Source organism: Candida dubliniensis, chromosome 1 (assembly GCF_000026945.1).
Source record: "Candida dubliniensis CD36 chromosome 1, complete sequence".
NCBI classification, from domain to species: Eukaryota; Fungi; Ascomycota; class Pichiomycetes; order Serinales; family Debaryomycetaceae; genus Candida; species Candida dubliniensis.
Window position 1 is genome coordinate 2795095 of NC_012860.1, and position 17488 is coordinate 2812582.

General features: G+C 29.3%; 10 protein-coding genes across 10 annotated transcripts, besides 1 other annotated feature; 4 read left to right on the forward strand and 6 right to left on the reverse strand. All coding sequences in view use genetic code 12, as the record gives it.

Moving 5' to 3' along the window:
• Nucleotides 1–110: 110 nt before the first annotated feature.
• Nucleotides 111–713, reverse strand: CD36_11810 (conserved hypothetical protein; the record flags this gene model as incomplete). The annotated part of the gene is made up of 1 exon (XM_002417776.1): nucleotides 111–713. One exon carries the CDS (start codon nucleotides 711–713, stop codon nucleotides 111–113), a length of 603 nt encoding a protein of 200 aa, XP_002417821.1.
• A 452-nt stretch (nucleotides 714–1165) lies between these two features.
• CD36_11820 (conserved hypothetical protein) lies at nucleotides 1166–1567 on the forward strand (the record flags this gene model as incomplete). Its single annotated transcript, XM_002417777.1, has 1 exon — nucleotides 1166–1567. One exon carries the CDS (start codon nucleotides 1166–1168, stop codon nucleotides 1565–1567), a length of 402 nt encoding a protein of 133 aa, XP_002417822.1.
• Nucleotides 1568–1702: 135 nt separating this feature from the next.
• CD36_11830 (ubiquitin-conjugating enzyme variant MMS2 homologue, putative) lies at nucleotides 1703–2189 on the reverse strand (the record flags this gene model as incomplete). The annotated part of the gene is made up of 2 exons (XM_002417778.1): nucleotides 1703–2105; nucleotides 2179–2189. The coding sequence occupies 2 exons, from the start codon at nucleotides 2187–2189 to the stop codon at nucleotides 1703–1705; spliced, it is 414 nt and encodes a 137-aa protein (XP_002417823.1).
• Nucleotides 2190–2545: 356 nt separating this feature from the next.
• Nucleotides 2546–4624, forward strand: CD36_11840 (spindle assembly checpkoint protein, putative; the record flags this gene model as incomplete). Its single annotated transcript, XM_002417779.1, has 1 exon — nucleotides 2546–4624. One exon carries the CDS (start codon nucleotides 2546–2548, stop codon nucleotides 4622–4624), a length of 2079 nt encoding a protein of 692 aa, XP_002417824.1.
• An 18-nt stretch (nucleotides 4625–4642) lies between these two features.
• On the reverse strand, nucleotides 4643–7378 carry CD36_11850 (pre-mRNA splicing factor, putative; the record flags this gene model as incomplete). The annotated part of the gene is made up of 1 exon (XM_002417780.1): nucleotides 4643–7378. One exon carries the CDS (start codon nucleotides 7376–7378, stop codon nucleotides 4643–4645), a length of 2736 nt encoding a protein of 911 aa, XP_002417825.1.
• Nucleotides 7379–7561: 183 nt separating this feature from the next.
• On the forward strand, nucleotides 7562–9145 carry CD36_11860 (ribosome assembly protein, putative; the record flags this gene model as incomplete). Its single annotated transcript, XM_002417781.1, has 1 exon — nucleotides 7562–9145. One exon carries the CDS (start codon nucleotides 7562–7564, stop codon nucleotides 9143–9145), a length of 1584 nt encoding a protein of 527 aa, XP_002417826.1.
• Nucleotides 9146–9212: 67 nt separating this feature from the next.
• CD36_11870 (conserved hypothetical protein) lies at nucleotides 9213–9851 on the reverse strand (the record flags this gene model as incomplete). The annotated part of the gene is made up of 1 exon (XM_002417782.1): nucleotides 9213–9851. The coding sequence occupies one exon, from the start codon at nucleotides 9849–9851 to the stop codon at nucleotides 9213–9215; it is 639 nt and encodes a 212-aa protein (XP_002417827.1).
• Nucleotides 9852–9959: 108 nt separating this feature from the next.
• Nucleotides 9960–10231: a mobile genetic element.
• A 477-nt stretch (nucleotides 10232–10708) lies between these two features.
• Nucleotides 10709–12088, reverse strand: CD36_11880 (conserved hypothetical protein; the record flags this gene model as incomplete). Its single annotated transcript, XM_002417783.1, has 1 exon — nucleotides 10709–12088. One exon carries the CDS (start codon nucleotides 12086–12088, stop codon nucleotides 10709–10711), a length of 1380 nt encoding a protein of 459 aa, XP_002417828.1.
• Nucleotides 12089–12735: 647 nt separating this feature from the next.
• On the reverse strand, nucleotides 12736–13278 carry CD36_11890 (conserved hypothetical protein; the record flags this gene model as incomplete). Its single annotated transcript, XM_002417784.1, has 1 exon — nucleotides 12736–13278. The coding sequence occupies one exon, from the start codon at nucleotides 13276–13278 to the stop codon at nucleotides 12736–12738; it is 543 nt and encodes a 180-aa protein (XP_002417829.1).
• A 2664-nt stretch (nucleotides 13279–15942) lies between these two features.
• Nucleotides 15943–16476, forward strand: CD36_11900 (conserved hypothetical protein; the record flags this gene model as incomplete). The annotated part of the gene is made up of 1 exon (XM_002417785.1): nucleotides 15943–16476. One exon carries the CDS (start codon nucleotides 15943–15945, stop codon nucleotides 16474–16476), a length of 534 nt encoding a protein of 177 aa, XP_002417830.1.
• Between the last annotated feature and the right edge of the window lie 1012 nt (nucleotides 16477–17488).

Sequence of the window (17488 nt, forward strand, 5' to 3'; positions counted from 1 at the left end):
AATAAATTAGAAAGTAAATTGCGATGTATTTATGTACTTGTATATTAGTTAAATATGTAATAATTTTTATCGTTTCATTTTTTAAAGAAAAGAATTATTTATTTGTAGAATCAACGAATATATTTGGACATGAATTTTTGATGATGTTCAGAATTCAATGTATCAGTAGTATAAGTTTTATTATTTATTGATTGCTTTTTAGATTTATTATTAAAAGTAGTTGACAGTCTCCAACTTTTCTTTTTCAGTGTAGTTTCATTGTTGTGTAAAGCTATTGAATTATTGGTGGTTGAATCTTGTTTTTCCTTTTCTCGTCGTATATTTTCTATTTCTTTTAAAAGTAACGCAGTATCATCATCTGAATCTTCTTCTGAGTCTTCATCTGATTCCTCTTCCGATTCCAGTTTTTCATTGGCGGATATCTCTGATTCATCATGATTTTTTGACAGTATTTCTATTTCATCGACTTCTTGGTTTGCTGGCTTATCCGTTATTTCTTTCTTGGGTTCAATCTTGAGTTTTTTAGTTGGTGGATTTATACTTTCATGTTTATGTGAATCATTAAACTCTGTGGTTGTCTTATCATTCTTGATATCTTGTCGATATTTTATTGATGTTTGTTGAGGTAATCCCCTAGCATGTTTAATACTATCTTTTATTCTAATAACTTTTCCTCGTTTACTTTCTAATTGCGGTCTATGATTTGTTGACATACTGATTAAATGAGATACGTAAGATATTGTCTATTAATGATAAAATTTGTAATCAAAAATAGAAAGAGTTGTCGATGCCGTTTTAAAAAGAAAAGATGTTTGTGGAGAGAGAGATGTTGATATTGACCAAAAAGCACGACTCCTAAATACCTGGCCAAGCGTTTACCCAATTGAAGTTTGATTTGAAAATGATATAAAGAACTAAGACAAGTTCTTTGCTAGAAGTAGATATGATAATAAAGGAAAAGATTTTATTCTGTGGTTATTATCTTTCATGAACGTTGGAATACCATTCAATATACTTGAAAGAGTAAACTCGAACAAGTAAGAGCACCAAAAAAAAAAAAAAAGACAGAGGGGATCGTTAATCAATATAGACAACCCTCCCAAATATCATCTTTCTTTTCAGTTGGAAAACACTACAACAACAACAAGAACTATCCAAATCAACAATGGCACCTCCAGTACCTGTTTATACCATATCAGAAGTACGAAAACAATACAAAGATCAATTAGAGAATCCTCAGAAATATAGATGTCAATTGAGATCTATAACTCAACATGAATGTACATTTAGACCCACAACTATTAGAAATGAAAATGTGACATCAGAAATTATATGTTTACCATTTAAACGAATTTTCCAACGATGTTTAGTACCGACTATAACCAAGACTGCCGATGGTAAAAAATTAAGAATTGAAAAATGGATAAATATTGAAATCACTGATGATCAAACTAATCATGATTTGGTTGATCCCGATAGTAAATATGGTAAAGATGTTCAAGATTTTTTAAATGCTGAACGAGAGTTTAAGAAATTTATGGAGATTGAATCGGATGGTAATTTATAGAATATAAAATAGTACTTGTTTATTCTTATTCTAACAAAAACAAACATACATAGAAAGAAAGAATATAAAAAATGAAATAGTGATAGAACAAAATGCAATTTAGCAAATGACAATATAATAACAATAATTCATTATCTAATAAGTAGAACCTTCAGGTGGTTGTTGTAATTTTTTATTTGTAGGTGATGCCATACTTTTTCTTAATTCCAATAAGATAGTTTCCATAGTATAAGATCGTTTCCAATTTTTTAAAGTATCAAATTCTTCAACCAAGACATGACCATTTTTATCTACACAAGGTAAATTAATTTTAGAAACAAATGTAACTATTGGTGGTTTATCAGGATAACTTTCATCACAAATAATATTTAATGAATATATTCTATTTTCATGATTCAGATGTGGAGGACCAAGAATGGTACCATTCCAATATGTCATGGTAATATCATCTTGATTAGTTAATCCATAACTAATTGATTCTGCTCCTAAACCTTTTTCACCTTTTTCTAATTCTTCTAATAATTTGAAATTTCTTGGACTATCAAAAATGGATAGTTAGTATATGAGTAAACCAATATCAATCAATGGGGTTTCTTAAAGTTTATACTCACATTTTTGACATTATATTTGTATATCTATTATTATTATTATTTGCAATGAAACTATATATATGACAAAACTGAAAAAAAATCAATCAATAATATGGAAGGGTAACGGTAATGATAAAAGAAGGTCAAATTGGTGTAAAGTGGGAATTGATTTAGAAAAAGCTTTCCATTTCGTGTCCGCTGATTCAAAAAAAAGCAATTCTTACTTGGTGTAAATGTCGTCTGACTTTTCACTATGTCCTTCTTTCTCTCGCACGACATTCACTTTTGCATTTAAACGACAACACGACATTTATAATAAATTTTTCTAGACAACAACAACAAGCATAGATCCTTCCATTCCAAATTAATACCCATTTACCAACTGACAATGTCAACAGGTTCATCACCATTTGTTGATCATAGGTCAAACAATAGCATTAATAGTAATAATAATAGCAGTATACTTAATGAAAACTCAATCTCCAAGGCATATGTTTCCAAATTAGAATTTCAATTAGATACCATCAAGACTGAAAACCGTATTCTTCAACAAGAGAAAGAACAAGTTGCATCAGATTATCGTAAAATCATAGATGAAAAGAATCAAGAACTTGAAAATTTGAAATTGAATTTTAAATATATTTATGATGAGAAGAATCAATTGGAATCTAAATTGACTAATCAAGAACAAGTCTCCTCAAGTAATATAAATCAATTATCTGAAGAAATTCAAACTTATAAACGGGAGAATTTGAAATTGACCAAAGATTATAATTCATTACTTGATAAATTTAATAAACTTAATCGAAAGAACCAACAAATTGTGCATGATTTGAATAAAGAAATCGAAGTAAATGATAAATTACAACAAGAATTGAAAGTTAAAGAAAAAACAAATCAAGAATTACAAAAGACCAGTGATACAGCAATTATTGAATTAGAACAATATTCTAAAATATTAGATAAGAAAAATGGATCAGATAATTTATTATATAAAAATTTAACTACCAAAAGTGACAATTTACAAAATATCAATCATCAATTACAAACTAAAATAGATCAATTGTTACAAAATAAAACATCGAACGAATTATTGAAACAACAAAACCAATCATTGTTCAAGAAATTACAGAATTTGGAGAATATCGAATCCAAATATTTACAATTGGAAATTGAAAAGCTTCAATTAGAAACTAAATATAATGATTTGTTTAAAGCATTGGATACAGCTATAACTTTGTCAAATGAACACAAAGATATTGAGAAGAATAATGATGACACTGTTCGTACTAGTAAAGTGAAAAGTTTTATTGACTATTGTAATAATCTTCAAGCGAAAAACCTTACTTTACAAGAGAAATATGATTCCAAAATTCTACAAGTGAAAGAATTAACTAAAGAATTAGAAGATCACGCTAAAGAAATTGAAACGGATTATCTCCCCACAATTACTGATTTAGAATCCAAATTAAAAGTATATGCTGAACAAAATACTAAATTGGAACGAACAAAATCATTACGAGAAAAAGAAATTACATTTTTAAGAAACCTGTTGAAACAAATGGAACAAATACATGCTAATCAACAGAAAAAGCAAGAAAAAGAAGAAAATACCGAAGATAAATCAATTCTGCAATATATGACCAATTTAGAGAAATTAGTCGATGAATACAAAACCAAGATTGATGAATTAGAGAAGAAAAACTTGGAATATAAATCATCAACTATAACAGATGAGAATAACTCCAATAAGCGTCGAAGACTGGTGGAAGGTAATTATTCATTTAAAACTCAAGTAATGGAATTAGAAAAAGAAAACATTGAGATATCATCTAAACTTAAACAAGCAGAATCAACAATTGAACAATTGAAATTTAAAATATCTGAATTAGATAAAGTTGAAACTAAAAAAGAACAATATCGTATATTACAATTAAAGAACAATTTAATTTCTCAAGATCAATTTATTAAACAATCAACATTAATTGCTCTTCGGAAAGAAAATGAAGAATTAATTAACAAATATATTAAGAATTCACCTATAGAAGAGTCAATACCCAAAGGGGTATTCCAACGTCAAGAAGATGATAAACAAAGATTACAAACACAAATTGATCATTTAACTAAACGATCAATTCGATTAAGAGAAGTTTTCACCAAGAAAAGTAAAGATATTATTACTGTGATAGCGAAATATTTTGGATTTATCATTGAATTTTTACCTAATCCAATAAACCCTACCGATTTATTTTCCAGAATTAAATTAAGATCAAGATATATTCCAATTGAAGAAGATTGTTATTTAATTATTGATATTGAAAATCGAGGATTAAAAGCTCATGGGAATTTCCAATTTAAACAAATTTGTGAAGAATTAGCTCAATATTGGGTGAATGAAAATAATCAATTTCCATGTTTATTAAGTGCCGTCAATTTAAAACTTTACGAGATATATACTACTAAATAAATAGGCCCGTGTATATTACTATTTGATGTAGTTTAAAACTTCTATAGCGACAATATCTAAAATTTCTTTAGGTGATTTATTATAATTTTTAATATCTTTATTAATTTTATTGAAGAATTGACCTTTATTAATTGAATCATATTTGGATTCATAATCAATTAAGAATGTATCCAATTCTTTTGTTGTACCAAATTTTTTCAAATAATTATACATCCAACCCCAAGTATCACCATTAGTATTATCCAGTTGTAAACTTCTTTCAAACCAATTTTTACTTTTGGAATATTTCCCATCAAACCAAAAAAATATCCCAATGATTAATAATATTAAATTTGAATTATTAGTTGCCTTTAAAGCATCTAAGAAAATTGTTTTACGTTGAGACATTTTCAGAATTAATGATAAATTAATAATCCATAACCAAGGATCATTAGGGAATTGTTTAATGGCTTTATTAGTTAAATTTTGTATGGATGATGATGAGTTCCCAATTCTTTTTTCAAATTGAATTTTATAAACCCAGAGTTCAGGGTTATTAGAATTTGCTAATATTGCTTGATCTAATATTGATCGAGCTCGAATTATGATTTTGGCCTTTTCATCAATTTGTGATAATTTTATCCATAAATATATACATTGAGGACATTTTTTAACACCCACTAAAGCAATTTCTCTTGCTTCTTCCAATTCATTAATATCTTCTAAAATTTCAATATTTTGAAGATATAATTTCCAACAATTGGGGAATAATTCTAATGCCTTTTGTATGACTTCTTTTAATATGATTATATCACTATTAAGACATCGTAAAATATGAATATATTTATACCAAAATTTCTCTGATTCCATGGGTGTTCTATCAAGTATGGCTTTAATATATTTTGAAGCATTTTGTAAATTACCTGCTTTAAGTTCTAATTTAATTATTGCAAATTTTATTGATAAATCAGTTGGATTCACCAGTTCACCTGAATCTAAAATCGATCTAGCTTGGGGGATATCTTTAGATAATTGCCATTTATCTTTGGCATACATCAAATAAAACAAAGGTACTTGAGGATTTAAAGAAATTGCCTTATCATAATATGTAAATAACAACGATAATGATACTTCTTGATTGAATTTCTTAACCAAAGCAAAGATTCGTTTCCATTTGGTAATATCATTAGATGAATTAGTAGTCACAATATAATCTAATATTGATTTCCCAACAATAATATATCCATCAGTGAAAAATTTATCAACATCTTCAAATATTGATTGATCTAACCCCTGAAGTTTCAAATAACTAATAATTATTGTTTTACTAGTGACTTGAAAATTTTCCTTTTCAGAATCACAAGCTAATTTATACCAATCATTTTTTGTCATTTTATCAATGGGGATTTCTTTCATTGCCTTATCCATAAGTTTAATTAATTTATTAATATCAATCTTATTTGAACCGTATTCTCTTTCTTCTAATTGACAAGCAGTTATCCAAACTTTCGATATATTTTTAACTTCTTTAATCGATTTTCTAGCTTGATTCAATAGTTTTTTACTTTCTTCATAATTAGATATATTTAATAATGCTGACCAAAATTCCCAATCTTGTGAACATAATTGAACGGCTTTTGATAATAATTTTTTCACCATATTTTGATCATTTTCTAATTCAATTAATTGTTTCCATAATTGATTATTATTAGGCAATTTTTCTAAACCTTTCATTAATACTTTACGTTTATTAATATTGTTAATTTCCAATTCTGTAGCTTTTAACCATAATTTTTCTGATTTAGGATTATAATTTAAACCATTGGTAATTAATTGTTTACATAATTTAATATCTGATTGATTCAATCGAATATTTTCTAACCAAATTTCATCATTTCTAGGACATTTTTTACATCCTTCTAAAATATATTGTTTAGCAAGTTTTAAATTCTTCCCTTCTTGTTCTTCTAATCTTGCAGACAGAATCCATGAACTTGGTTTATATGGTTCAGATTTACGAAGTGATGATAATATAACTCTACTTTTTTGAAGATCAGCATATTTAGAATCTTGTTCAACCCCAGTCATATTCAAAATACTTTGTTGTAATTCCTCATTGGCTGTGGTGGTGGTGGTGGTGCTTGTAGATTGGCCATTATTTTTAATGTATGACGGTAGTAGATTATCCAATTGAGACCCTAATAATTTATCTCTTGATTCAGATAAGGATTTGAAATTTGTTGTATTGGTGGTAGAACTAGAATTGGAAATTAAGGTATCAGGAGCAGAATACATTCTTTGTTGTTGTTGTTCTAATAATCTTGTTCGTTTGTTTTTCCTAGTCATATCACCAGGTTCAGGTAGATTCAACCAATCATCTTCGGTCAAATTTGCCAATTGTCGTTTCAAATCAGAAAATTGACTAGAAGAATTGTCAATGGTAGTAGGTTTAGTTTTAGTATTGTCATTATTGGGTGATTTCCTTTTCTTGAATTGTAGTTTCTTTTCAATTTCATTATATATTCGATCTGCTTCTTCATCTTCTTCATCTACTTTGCCTCGTTTATTTGTAGATAAAATCCCATCTTCATTCAATTGTGGTGTGCTTTTGTTGTTATTGTCATCCTCTTCTTCATCTTCTTCATTTTGTACGATGGCAATACCTCGATTGAAACTATCTGGAGATGTACTGGTTCTAAATCCAACAGCCCCTCTTGCCAGACCGGCAACATATCCTTCAGGTGCCTCTTGATCTAAAAATGATTTCCTTTCCATAAGTAATGAATGTACGGTTGAATGATGAAGGTGTATTGTGGTGGTGAATTAAGTTCGTGTCGCACACAAAGATTTTTCATTCTTCTTTTCTCATCTCATCATCATTCATAAAGTTTCTTAAAAAAAAATTTCATCTTCCATTTTTACTTTCAATTAAGTTGAACATTCCTAGATAACAAAAAGATGTCAAAAAGATCAGCTGAAGACGATTTAAATGGCAATGATTCTACCAGTCATACCGCCATTAAAACCAATAAAGATTCTTTTCCAACTACTACAACTGGAAAGGAAGAAGAACAAGACAATATGGATATTGGTGAATTTGAAGATCCATATGGAGATGAGTTTGAAAGTGATGAAGAAATCATAGAATTGGATGATAACAATGATGGCGATGAAGATGATGATATGATTGATGAAAATTCCACACAAGTTAAAATTGAAGAATTAGAAGCCAAAGAACAAGAACAAGAACAAGAACAAGTGCAATCATCAATATATTTACCTCATAAATCTAAACCATTAGGTCCAGATGAAGTATTAGAAGCAGATCCAACTGTTTATGAAATGTTACATAATATCAATTTACCATGGCCTTGTTTAACGGTTGATATTTTACCAGATTCTTTAGGTAATGAAAGAAGATCATATCCAGCAACTGTTTATTTAGCTACTGCTACTCAAGCTGCCAAAGCCAAAGATAATGAATTATTAGCAATGAAAGCATCTTCATTGGCTAAAACATTAGTTAAAGATGAAAATGAAGAAGAAGATGAAGACGAGGACGATGATGAAGATGAAGTTGATAGTGATCCTATATTAGATTCAGAATCTATTCCATTAAGACACACCACAAATAGAGTAAGAGTAAGTCCTCATGCTCAACAAACTGGGGAATATTTAACTGCTTCAATGTCAGAAAATGGTGAAGTTTATATATTTGATTTACTGGCACAATATAAAGCATTTGATACACCAGGATATATGATTCCTAAATCATCGAAAAGACCAATTCATACTATTCGTGCTCATGGTAATGTTGAAGGTTATGGATTAGATTGGTCTCCATTAGTCAATACGGGAGCTTTATTATCTGGAGATATGTCAGGAAGAATTTATTTAACTAATAGAACTACATCGAGTTGGATTACTGATAAAACTCCATTTTTCGCATCACAATCATCAATTGAAGATATTCAATGGTCCACTGGTGAAACTACAGTATTTGCCACTGGTGGATGTGATGGATATATTCGTATTTGGGATACAAGATCGAAAAAACATAAACCAGCATTATCAGTAATTGCATCTAAATCTGATGTTAATGTGATATCATGGAGTTCTAAAATTAATCATTTATTAGCATCGGGTCATGATAATGGTAGTTGGGGAGTATGGGATTTAAGAAATTTCACAAACAACAACAACAACAACAACAACAACACTAATCCTTCACCAGTGGCTAATTATGATTTCCATAAATCACCCATCACATCAATTTCATTTAATCCATTAGATGAATCAATCATTGCTGTTTCATCAGAAGATAATACTGTTACATTATGGGATCTTGCTGTTGAAGCTGATGATGAAGAAATTTCTCAACAAAGAAAAGAAGCTCAAGAATTACATGATATTCCACCACAATTATTATTTGTTCATTGGCAAAGAGATGTTAAAGATGTTAGATGGCATCCACAAATCCCTGGTTGTTTAGTGTCTACTGGTGGTGATGGATTAAACATTTGGAAAACTATATCTGTATAATACTACCAATATACCAACAATTATTAATATACATATACATATACAAATATATATGGGACTTTTTTCTTTAATATTTATTAGCTTGTAGTTTTGATAATTCTAATTGTTTAATTTTGGCATTAATTTTAATTAATTGATCATCAATATCAATCCAAAATTTATTTTGTCTTATAGTACATTGAATATATCGTTCTAATACAATCATTGATTTAATTATTAATGCTTGATGAATTTTCATAATTTGATTCAATTGATTTCGTTTAGATTGTAATAATTCCCCAGTATCATTGATTGAACCCAAAGATGATAAATAGTTATTATTAATACCATTAATAATAGATTCATATTGGAAATTTATTATACTTATTATTTTTTCATAATTGTCATTATTGATAAGATCGTCATAAAGTAAATTTAAAAGCTCTAACTTTGTTTCTTGATCGATGGGCGTGGTGGTTATAGAAGTATTGGTGAGTAATTTATGCCATATTTTCAATTGTGAATTGATATTATTCAATTTCTGAAATTCAGGATATTGTTGATATAATTTAAATAATTGTGATTTCAAGTGGTTAATTTGTGATGATATTGTTTTATTATCATTAATATCACCAATGTTGTTGGTTTTGTCGTTCTTATCATCTAGAAGGATTAACTCAAGATCATTTATTCGTTTAGAAAGTTGTTCAAATGTATAATCTACCATTATCTACTAAATTTAACTATGGTTGTGTTTTTATGGGTTGGTTATTCCAGTTTAAGATTTGTTTGAAGTTTATAGGAATTTGACTTTGACACGACTTATTCTGTGATTTATATGAAAGTAAGAGAGATGATCCCTACGTATGTGAAAGGTGTCTATTAACATTATAAGCTTGTTTTATGGAAAGAAGAATTACAAACTAACTAACGATGATTCTACCGTATATATATATAGCAGAATACCTCTAACTGTTGGTTCTGACAATGGGAATACACAATGTTCTCCTTGACGAGTATTCGTAGACTATTTTCTTTTTACAGTATTCTCAACCCAGGTAAAGTTCATTTCTTATCATATTACAATCATCATCCTGTTTTCAAACATCTCTTTCTGAAAACTTCAACTGATTATTATTCAAGTTTACCTTCAAAGCACCAACAATTTCCTATAACACCTGTATTTAGAAGTCAATCAATTTAATTTGTGGTGCTAAACTATAAATCAAACTACGTATCCTCATCTAATCATACTTAATCTCCCTTTGAGAAGAAACCTACACATGGTAACTACATGTTTGCCAATACACATTACAGTTATCCCTTAAAACTCAATTCTTCGAAGTTAAAGACATATAATTGTTAAACTCCGATATTTACCCATTTAGATTAAGCCAGATTATTCTTATTTATCAATGATGACTTCTACATAAAATGATAAATAAAGAAAGAAGCAATTCTCTTTCAGGTGATACTTTTCTATACCTTAAAAATATAAACAGTCAAAAATCATTAGTTATCTAAAATCAACCTAAAACTAAATTAATTCATAATTCAATAACTGGCTATTGATCACTATTATTATTATTCTTCTTCACTACTACTTCCATCATCTATACTTGGAGTATTCCCACCTCCTATTAAATCACGTAAACTTCTTGGTTTACCTCCCAGTACATTCTTGTTAAAATTCAATTTATCATTACCATTATGGTTATGATTATTATTATTATTATTATTATGTTTATTCTTAGTAGAAGAATTATTCCCTTCATCGATTTTAATTCCTGTAAAATGGAAATCATCAAAATCACTTTCATCAGAATCATTAAAACTTATTGGATCAACTTCTATAGTAGGTGATGGTTTCTTTTGTATGGGTTGATCGGAGTTGTTTTCTTTAGGTTGAGGTTGTTCTTTCTCTTCTTCTTCTTCTTCTTCTTCTTCTAAAAGTTCTTCTAATTGATCTTCTAAATCTTTGAAATCATCATCTAAATCATCAGTCAAATCAACAATTTCATTACTAAGTGGTTTTTTCTGTTTTTTCTGTTTTCGAGGTTGTAATTTCACTTTTGTCTTGGAAGTTTCCTCAATTGGTTTTGGTTTTGGTTTTGGTTTTGATGTTGATTTCTGTTTCACTTCTTTTGTAGTTTTTGTAGTTTCATTTTTTGATTTATTCACCACTTTTTCCTCTTCATTATCATAATTATCAAAATTGAATTCAATAACTGGAACTTCTGTCAGGTTATCAGCCATTTCCAACTCTTCAAAATCAGATTCACTAATTATAGGTTCTGATGAACTTTCTTTAGGTTTAATTTCTGGAGTATTTGTAACTGAAGGAGGACGTTTTGATGCCACTTTCCTAACTGGAGTAACCGTTGGTTTGGTAGGTTTTCGAAGGGGTGAAGTTTTAGGAGTTGATTTTTTGGTTGGCGGTAATATAATTGATGAATTTGAGGTTAAGTTCAGATTTGGTGTTGGTGTTCTTGTATTATTATCATTTTTCAATAGTTTCAGTTGTCGTTGTTGAACTTGATATTGTTTCTCCAAAGTTTTAATTTGATTATTTAATTTAGTGACATTTCTACTTCTATTAAACTTTATAGTTGAATCCAATTTTTTCAATTCAACTACTTTATTGTTGGTGTTACAATTTGAAGAATTTATTGTTAAATAATAGGCATCATTGTTGGCATTATTATTCCTGGTAGTATTATTAATTTGATATCGTTGTGGTATACCTTCAAAAAATATTGGTGTTGGGTCAGAATCAGACAGGATTGCCTTTAATATACATGTTTGATCTTGTTGATATAGTTTCAATGGTTTAGACTGATCCATAGAATCAGGTATAAATCCATAACGAATAGCAATATTATCATTGAAGGAATTGTTAGTTGATGGATTATCTAAAAGTATGGATACGTCTAATTCATATTCACCATCTTCTAGGAATGACATTGCTAAGACAAGGCAAGGCAAAAGGAGTAAATTCTAATGATATATATCAGGGAGTTGCAAGTAAAAAGATAATAAAAGAGTATAAAACTAAATTATATAATAGTTGATAAAAGTAATCTTGTCAGTTAATCCAGATCAAAGAAGAAGAAGAAGAAAAAGAATGTTCACTGTCAGTCAGTCAGTCAGTCAGTCAGTCAGTCAGTCAGTCAGTGTACAAATGTCTCTCACATAGAGAAGAAGAAGAAGAAAAAAAAAAAGGAATTAACAAAGGCGGGAGGAGGAAGGCGGGAAGGAGTAACCGAGAAATCTCGAAAAACAATTTTATCAATTGTGTGTGTGTGTGTTTTACTACTTAATGTTTTAACGATTGAAAGATATATGTTTTACTAATCTAACAAGTATAACTTCTAAAACAAGTTTAAAAAGAACTGTTTCTTTTGATTTCCAATTTCCTATTGAAAGGTTGAAATTGGTGAACAATTTTTTGAGTTGAATTTTAAGCCCAAAAAAAAGTTGAAAAAAAAGAAGGATATTGTGGGGTGGGGATAAGTACAACAACAGGATCAATAAGTCAACTGTTTCTTCTTTTCAATCTTATTGTATATTTCAGTATCTAAAAGAAACATATACAGTACTAACTATACGTCTTAAAATAATGTAGGAACATCCACAGAAACACCACTTTCAATTACTTCTAAATATTCATTGCCTAAACCAGTAGACGAAGAACCCAGAACAACTCCAAAACCAGCAGAATTGATATTTCCAGAACTTATGTACTGAATATCAGTGGTTCCATCACTATGCAATATAATACATCTCACTTTGTTGGAATCAATTTTAGAGCTAAACTGTTCACGACTAACATTGATTGTTGTATCAATTTCATTCTTTGATTTACGAACAGCATCGTCTGTGGAAACATAGATACCAATACAACTTGATTTACCAATTTTTATACCATAAGAACCATCAGGGACTTCGCTTCCCCTTAATTTTACACCTTTGATGTAGACACCACTGTATCTGTCATAAGAAATTGAGGCGCCTTGTTTCAATGGACGTTGCATTATTGGCCATGGCCATTCGTCCGAGTCACTAACATTTTTAACCTTAATACCACCGTTCAGTAATGTTTTTCCAAGAGCAATTGGAATACCAAATACATTAAGTTCGACAAAATTTGGCATACTATTGAATTGATTTTCTAATGAAGGAGAACTAAATATTCAAAAATTATTAAAGGATATTCAACTCCTTTTTATTAGAACTATATAGGGGGGGGGGAAGGGGTTAATAATATTTCTATGAGATATTTTTGTTAAGTTTAAGATAAGCAAATTCTTGTGCCGTTCATTATCTTTTATTTGACATATTATAGTTGCTAATAATGATAGCAATAAGAAAAAGAATAGGAGAAAGAATAATGTGTGGCATTTTAGAAAACATAAGTTTACTGGCATCTGTCAAAATGGATTGACACGTTTTTCTTTATCAACTTCTACCAAATTATAATTATGAGGGGATAGTATTGTTCTGTTTCAATTATAATTATGACAACCTACTTTAGTGTAATGCCAATAAACCACTCAACTGCAATGACTTTATCACTGCCCCCACCCCCAACCTTCCTAAGTATTACTACTTTTTAAAAAAACAAACAAACAAACAAACGTGTAAGCTATATAAATACCATGAATTAGTAAAGCGAACTTTGATGATAATGACTTGCTTGATCCCCAGCAAGAGTTATTTTTACACGAGTTAATGAGGTATTTTATTTTCAAAACTAAAATTTTAGTTAGCTTTAATCACTTCCATGTCAAAAAATTGAAATTGTTTTGTATATCTATAATTTCTTTTAGTTGTGAAGTCACCTAAATTCTAAGCCTCGAAAATTTTGTCTTTTATCTCACAAAAGAGGAGATTTTGAACGGCTTCGAAAACATTTCTCTTATTTGACACATACGATCCTCGAAGATAAGACAAGAAGATGAAATTAAAACAAATAATTATTCATTCCATGATATATCTCGGGCAAATAAAATTGCTTCCCACTTCCTCAAGATTAGAAGAATCATGAGTTAAAAAAAGGTATACTGTAAATCTTCTACTAAAACCCTTAGTGCAATAAGTTTTATTGACACTTTTTGTACCTTATTGTGAACTAAGTGCTCTCTTGAACTATACAACATTGCGTTTCCAATTGCCAGATATTTTTAATGCGCAATATTGCGACCACATAAATTGGTAATTGCTAATAGTCGTGTAAATTATAACAATTACTTTTGACGTGAATCAAGATCTGCAACACTTTATATGCAGTCTTTCGAAACGAGTACGAGATGTTTTTGTGGAGGGGGGGGGGGTTGGGGTCTTCTATTTCTTTCTATTTGCATTTTCTTTATAACCTTGTCACAATCAAACTTTCACATATATTACTTACTTAACCACATCAAATATTAATGATTAATATTATTTATATAATTGAAACTGTTAAACAATGTTTTACAATCATTATCACAAAATGAAAAAAATACTACATAACAGAAACCTGGGATAACATCAACATTACAAATCATTCTCAGCTGGAAAGTATTACTACTTATGTCAAATATTACCAAAATGTACTAAATGGGGAATTCTCTATTTATTTGCATTTAGTCCAATTATCTGGAAACTCTTATCAAATGATAAAATTTATTTGATGCCATTCAAATACTCCTCTTGGTTGATAGATGGTCTAACTTCTGGTGGCCTATAGTTTCAGGTAATTTTACATTCCCAAGAACTTGAAAGTATATCAAAGGGTGAAGTAATATAGATTGGGAAATTTGTCATGGAAGTTGCTTAAGTTAGTCGATTTTTTTTTTTGTTTTTGATAGGAGAAATAAATTGCCTCATTAGTTATTCTAGAATCAACACTTACTGGGACCACAAGTGCATTTAAACCAATTTAGACAGGTCTACTCCAAGGAAATAGGACTTAGAAACGATATGAATAATTCTATTTTATTGTTGTCGCCTTTACTTAAGTTTGGTGATGCAATAATTTGTATTATCTTTGTTGCAATAGTTTTCAAAAGACTGTACTAAAAAAAAAAGCAAAACAAAACAAAACAAAACAAAACTAGAGAATAGTCGAAAAAGTACAGTAATCTCATACAGTACAACCCTTTATGGGGGAGATGGGTATTCTTTGTAATGTTTTTTTTTTTTTTAAACACATTTAGCAGCAAAACCATTCTGAAGTTTTTTTGAGATAATTCAACACGTTTACTCTTTATCGAGTAACCTTTCAATGAAGTGATCATAAGCATCTTTGCTTGTTGCTTCCCATAAGTTTATCCAATTATAGTATTTCCAGAAATTCTGGCTATTCTTAGCTGAGGTATTTATTTGCACGTCTTGCGTCTTTGAATGATAATATCAACTGGATAAAAGAACCCAATTGCTTCATAATTAACAGTTTTAGCATACAAAAACATGCAAATGTAATATAAAGGAACAACATGATAAGGATTTCTGGTTGCCAAATTCAATTCTTCTGCGTGATTATTAGACATTTTATCAACAAAAGAGAGCAAAAAAAGGCATATGATCAAGTATCCTCTCTCCTCCCTTCCCTTCCCTCCTTTAGATTTATTAATGATATCAATAGAAATATGCTAAAACCTAGAGATAATCACAGATTGATTATGAAAATAATTCAACTATAAAAGGAGTTAAGTATCCTTTAATAATTTTTTGCAATTTCAATACTTTATATCTTTAGAAAATTATCAAATTATCAAATTATCAAATTGTCAAATTATCAAATTATCAAAATATCAAAATATCAAAATATCAATAATATGTTAGGTTTTGTCCAAGTTATCTTGCTTTGTTTACCAATTGCTTTGGGTGCATCGTTGCTGAATGCTGCTATTAAGGTTGAAGAGGTCAGTAATTCAGAGGGATGGCCATGGCCAATCATGCAACGTCCTTCAAAAGAAGGTGCATCTGTCATATATGACAGATACAATGGAGTGTACATTAAAGGTAGAAATGAAGACGGACTTGACGCTCGTGGTTCATGCTATGGTGCTAACTTTGGTGGTGCATGCTGCATTGGTATCTACTGTTCTTACGAGGTAATTAATGAATTACTGGATAAAGATGTGTCTACCGTAGGTGTTAAACACGAACAATTCAGCTCTGATATTGATCCTAACAAAGTTAGAAAGATTGTGTTACACAGTGATGGTACTACTGACATTGATTATGTTGATCATGGGAACATTGATGCAGCTTGTATTGGTATTAGAGCAGGCTCTTGCTGTGTTGGCTTGTGCTGTGGTTGTTTGGAAGCAGTTGGAAATAGTACTTCAGTGGCTACTTCTACATAATCCTCAGAGTCATCTCAATAAGGGTTCTGTTTAAAGAACTTACTGGTATATAAATATCTGCTTCAAATTGGAAAATCAAGAAAATTGAAAAATCAAAAAAAAAAAAATTTGAAAATCAAGAAAATTAATAAAAAAAAAGGAAGAAAACAAAAACTCAATTAAAAAAAAAAAAAAAAAAAAATTGCTAGTTAATATAACTGGAGGGTACTTATTAGAACTGGGGTGGGAACAGTGGTACATAGGAATCTAATAAACAAAATCAATAAAACTGCAAAAAATTTAGTTTAGGAGGCTCTTTGTTGATGAAATTCCCTCTGAATATTCTTTTTTGGCACTTGACTGTGTCTTGTTTTGATACTTGCAATTAGAAATGTGTTCAATAACTTTGCGACCAAATATTAACGCATTTTAAGGGCATGTGTATATTCATAACCAAATGTGTAAGAACCTCAGTATATTCATATTCTAATTAATAATTCTATTAGTAAAGGGTGTTGTTTGTTTATTATTGTGCGCTACCACACAAAAAAACTATTTGTCTGGCTGCTACCAAATGGACTTTAGTCGTCAAGGTTTCTTTTTTTTTCGGAGAGCACGTGATACAATGAATTGATTTTCCCGATAGTTCCATTTCATACCTAAACTTCGTTTTACAAAGGTTTATAGAATGAATTATTAAACTTTGTAAGTTATAAATAATTGAAGTCAGTTATTTAGAAATTATTAAAACTATTTTATTTCTATTTTGAAACGTCATTTAATAGTAAACCATTTGAAACAAATTTAATACACCAGAAAGTTTAGGCCCGGCAAAAAAAAAAAAAAAAAAAAGAAAAAGAAAAAAAAGGGGAAGAATATAAAAGTTTTGTTGTTTTAACAACCAATCCACAAACACGCACACATACACACACATACACACACATACATACATCGAATAGCTTCATTAGTAATCTCTTTTCTTCACCATCGATTACTGGCAACTAACTTAACACACATATTAATTATTAATCAA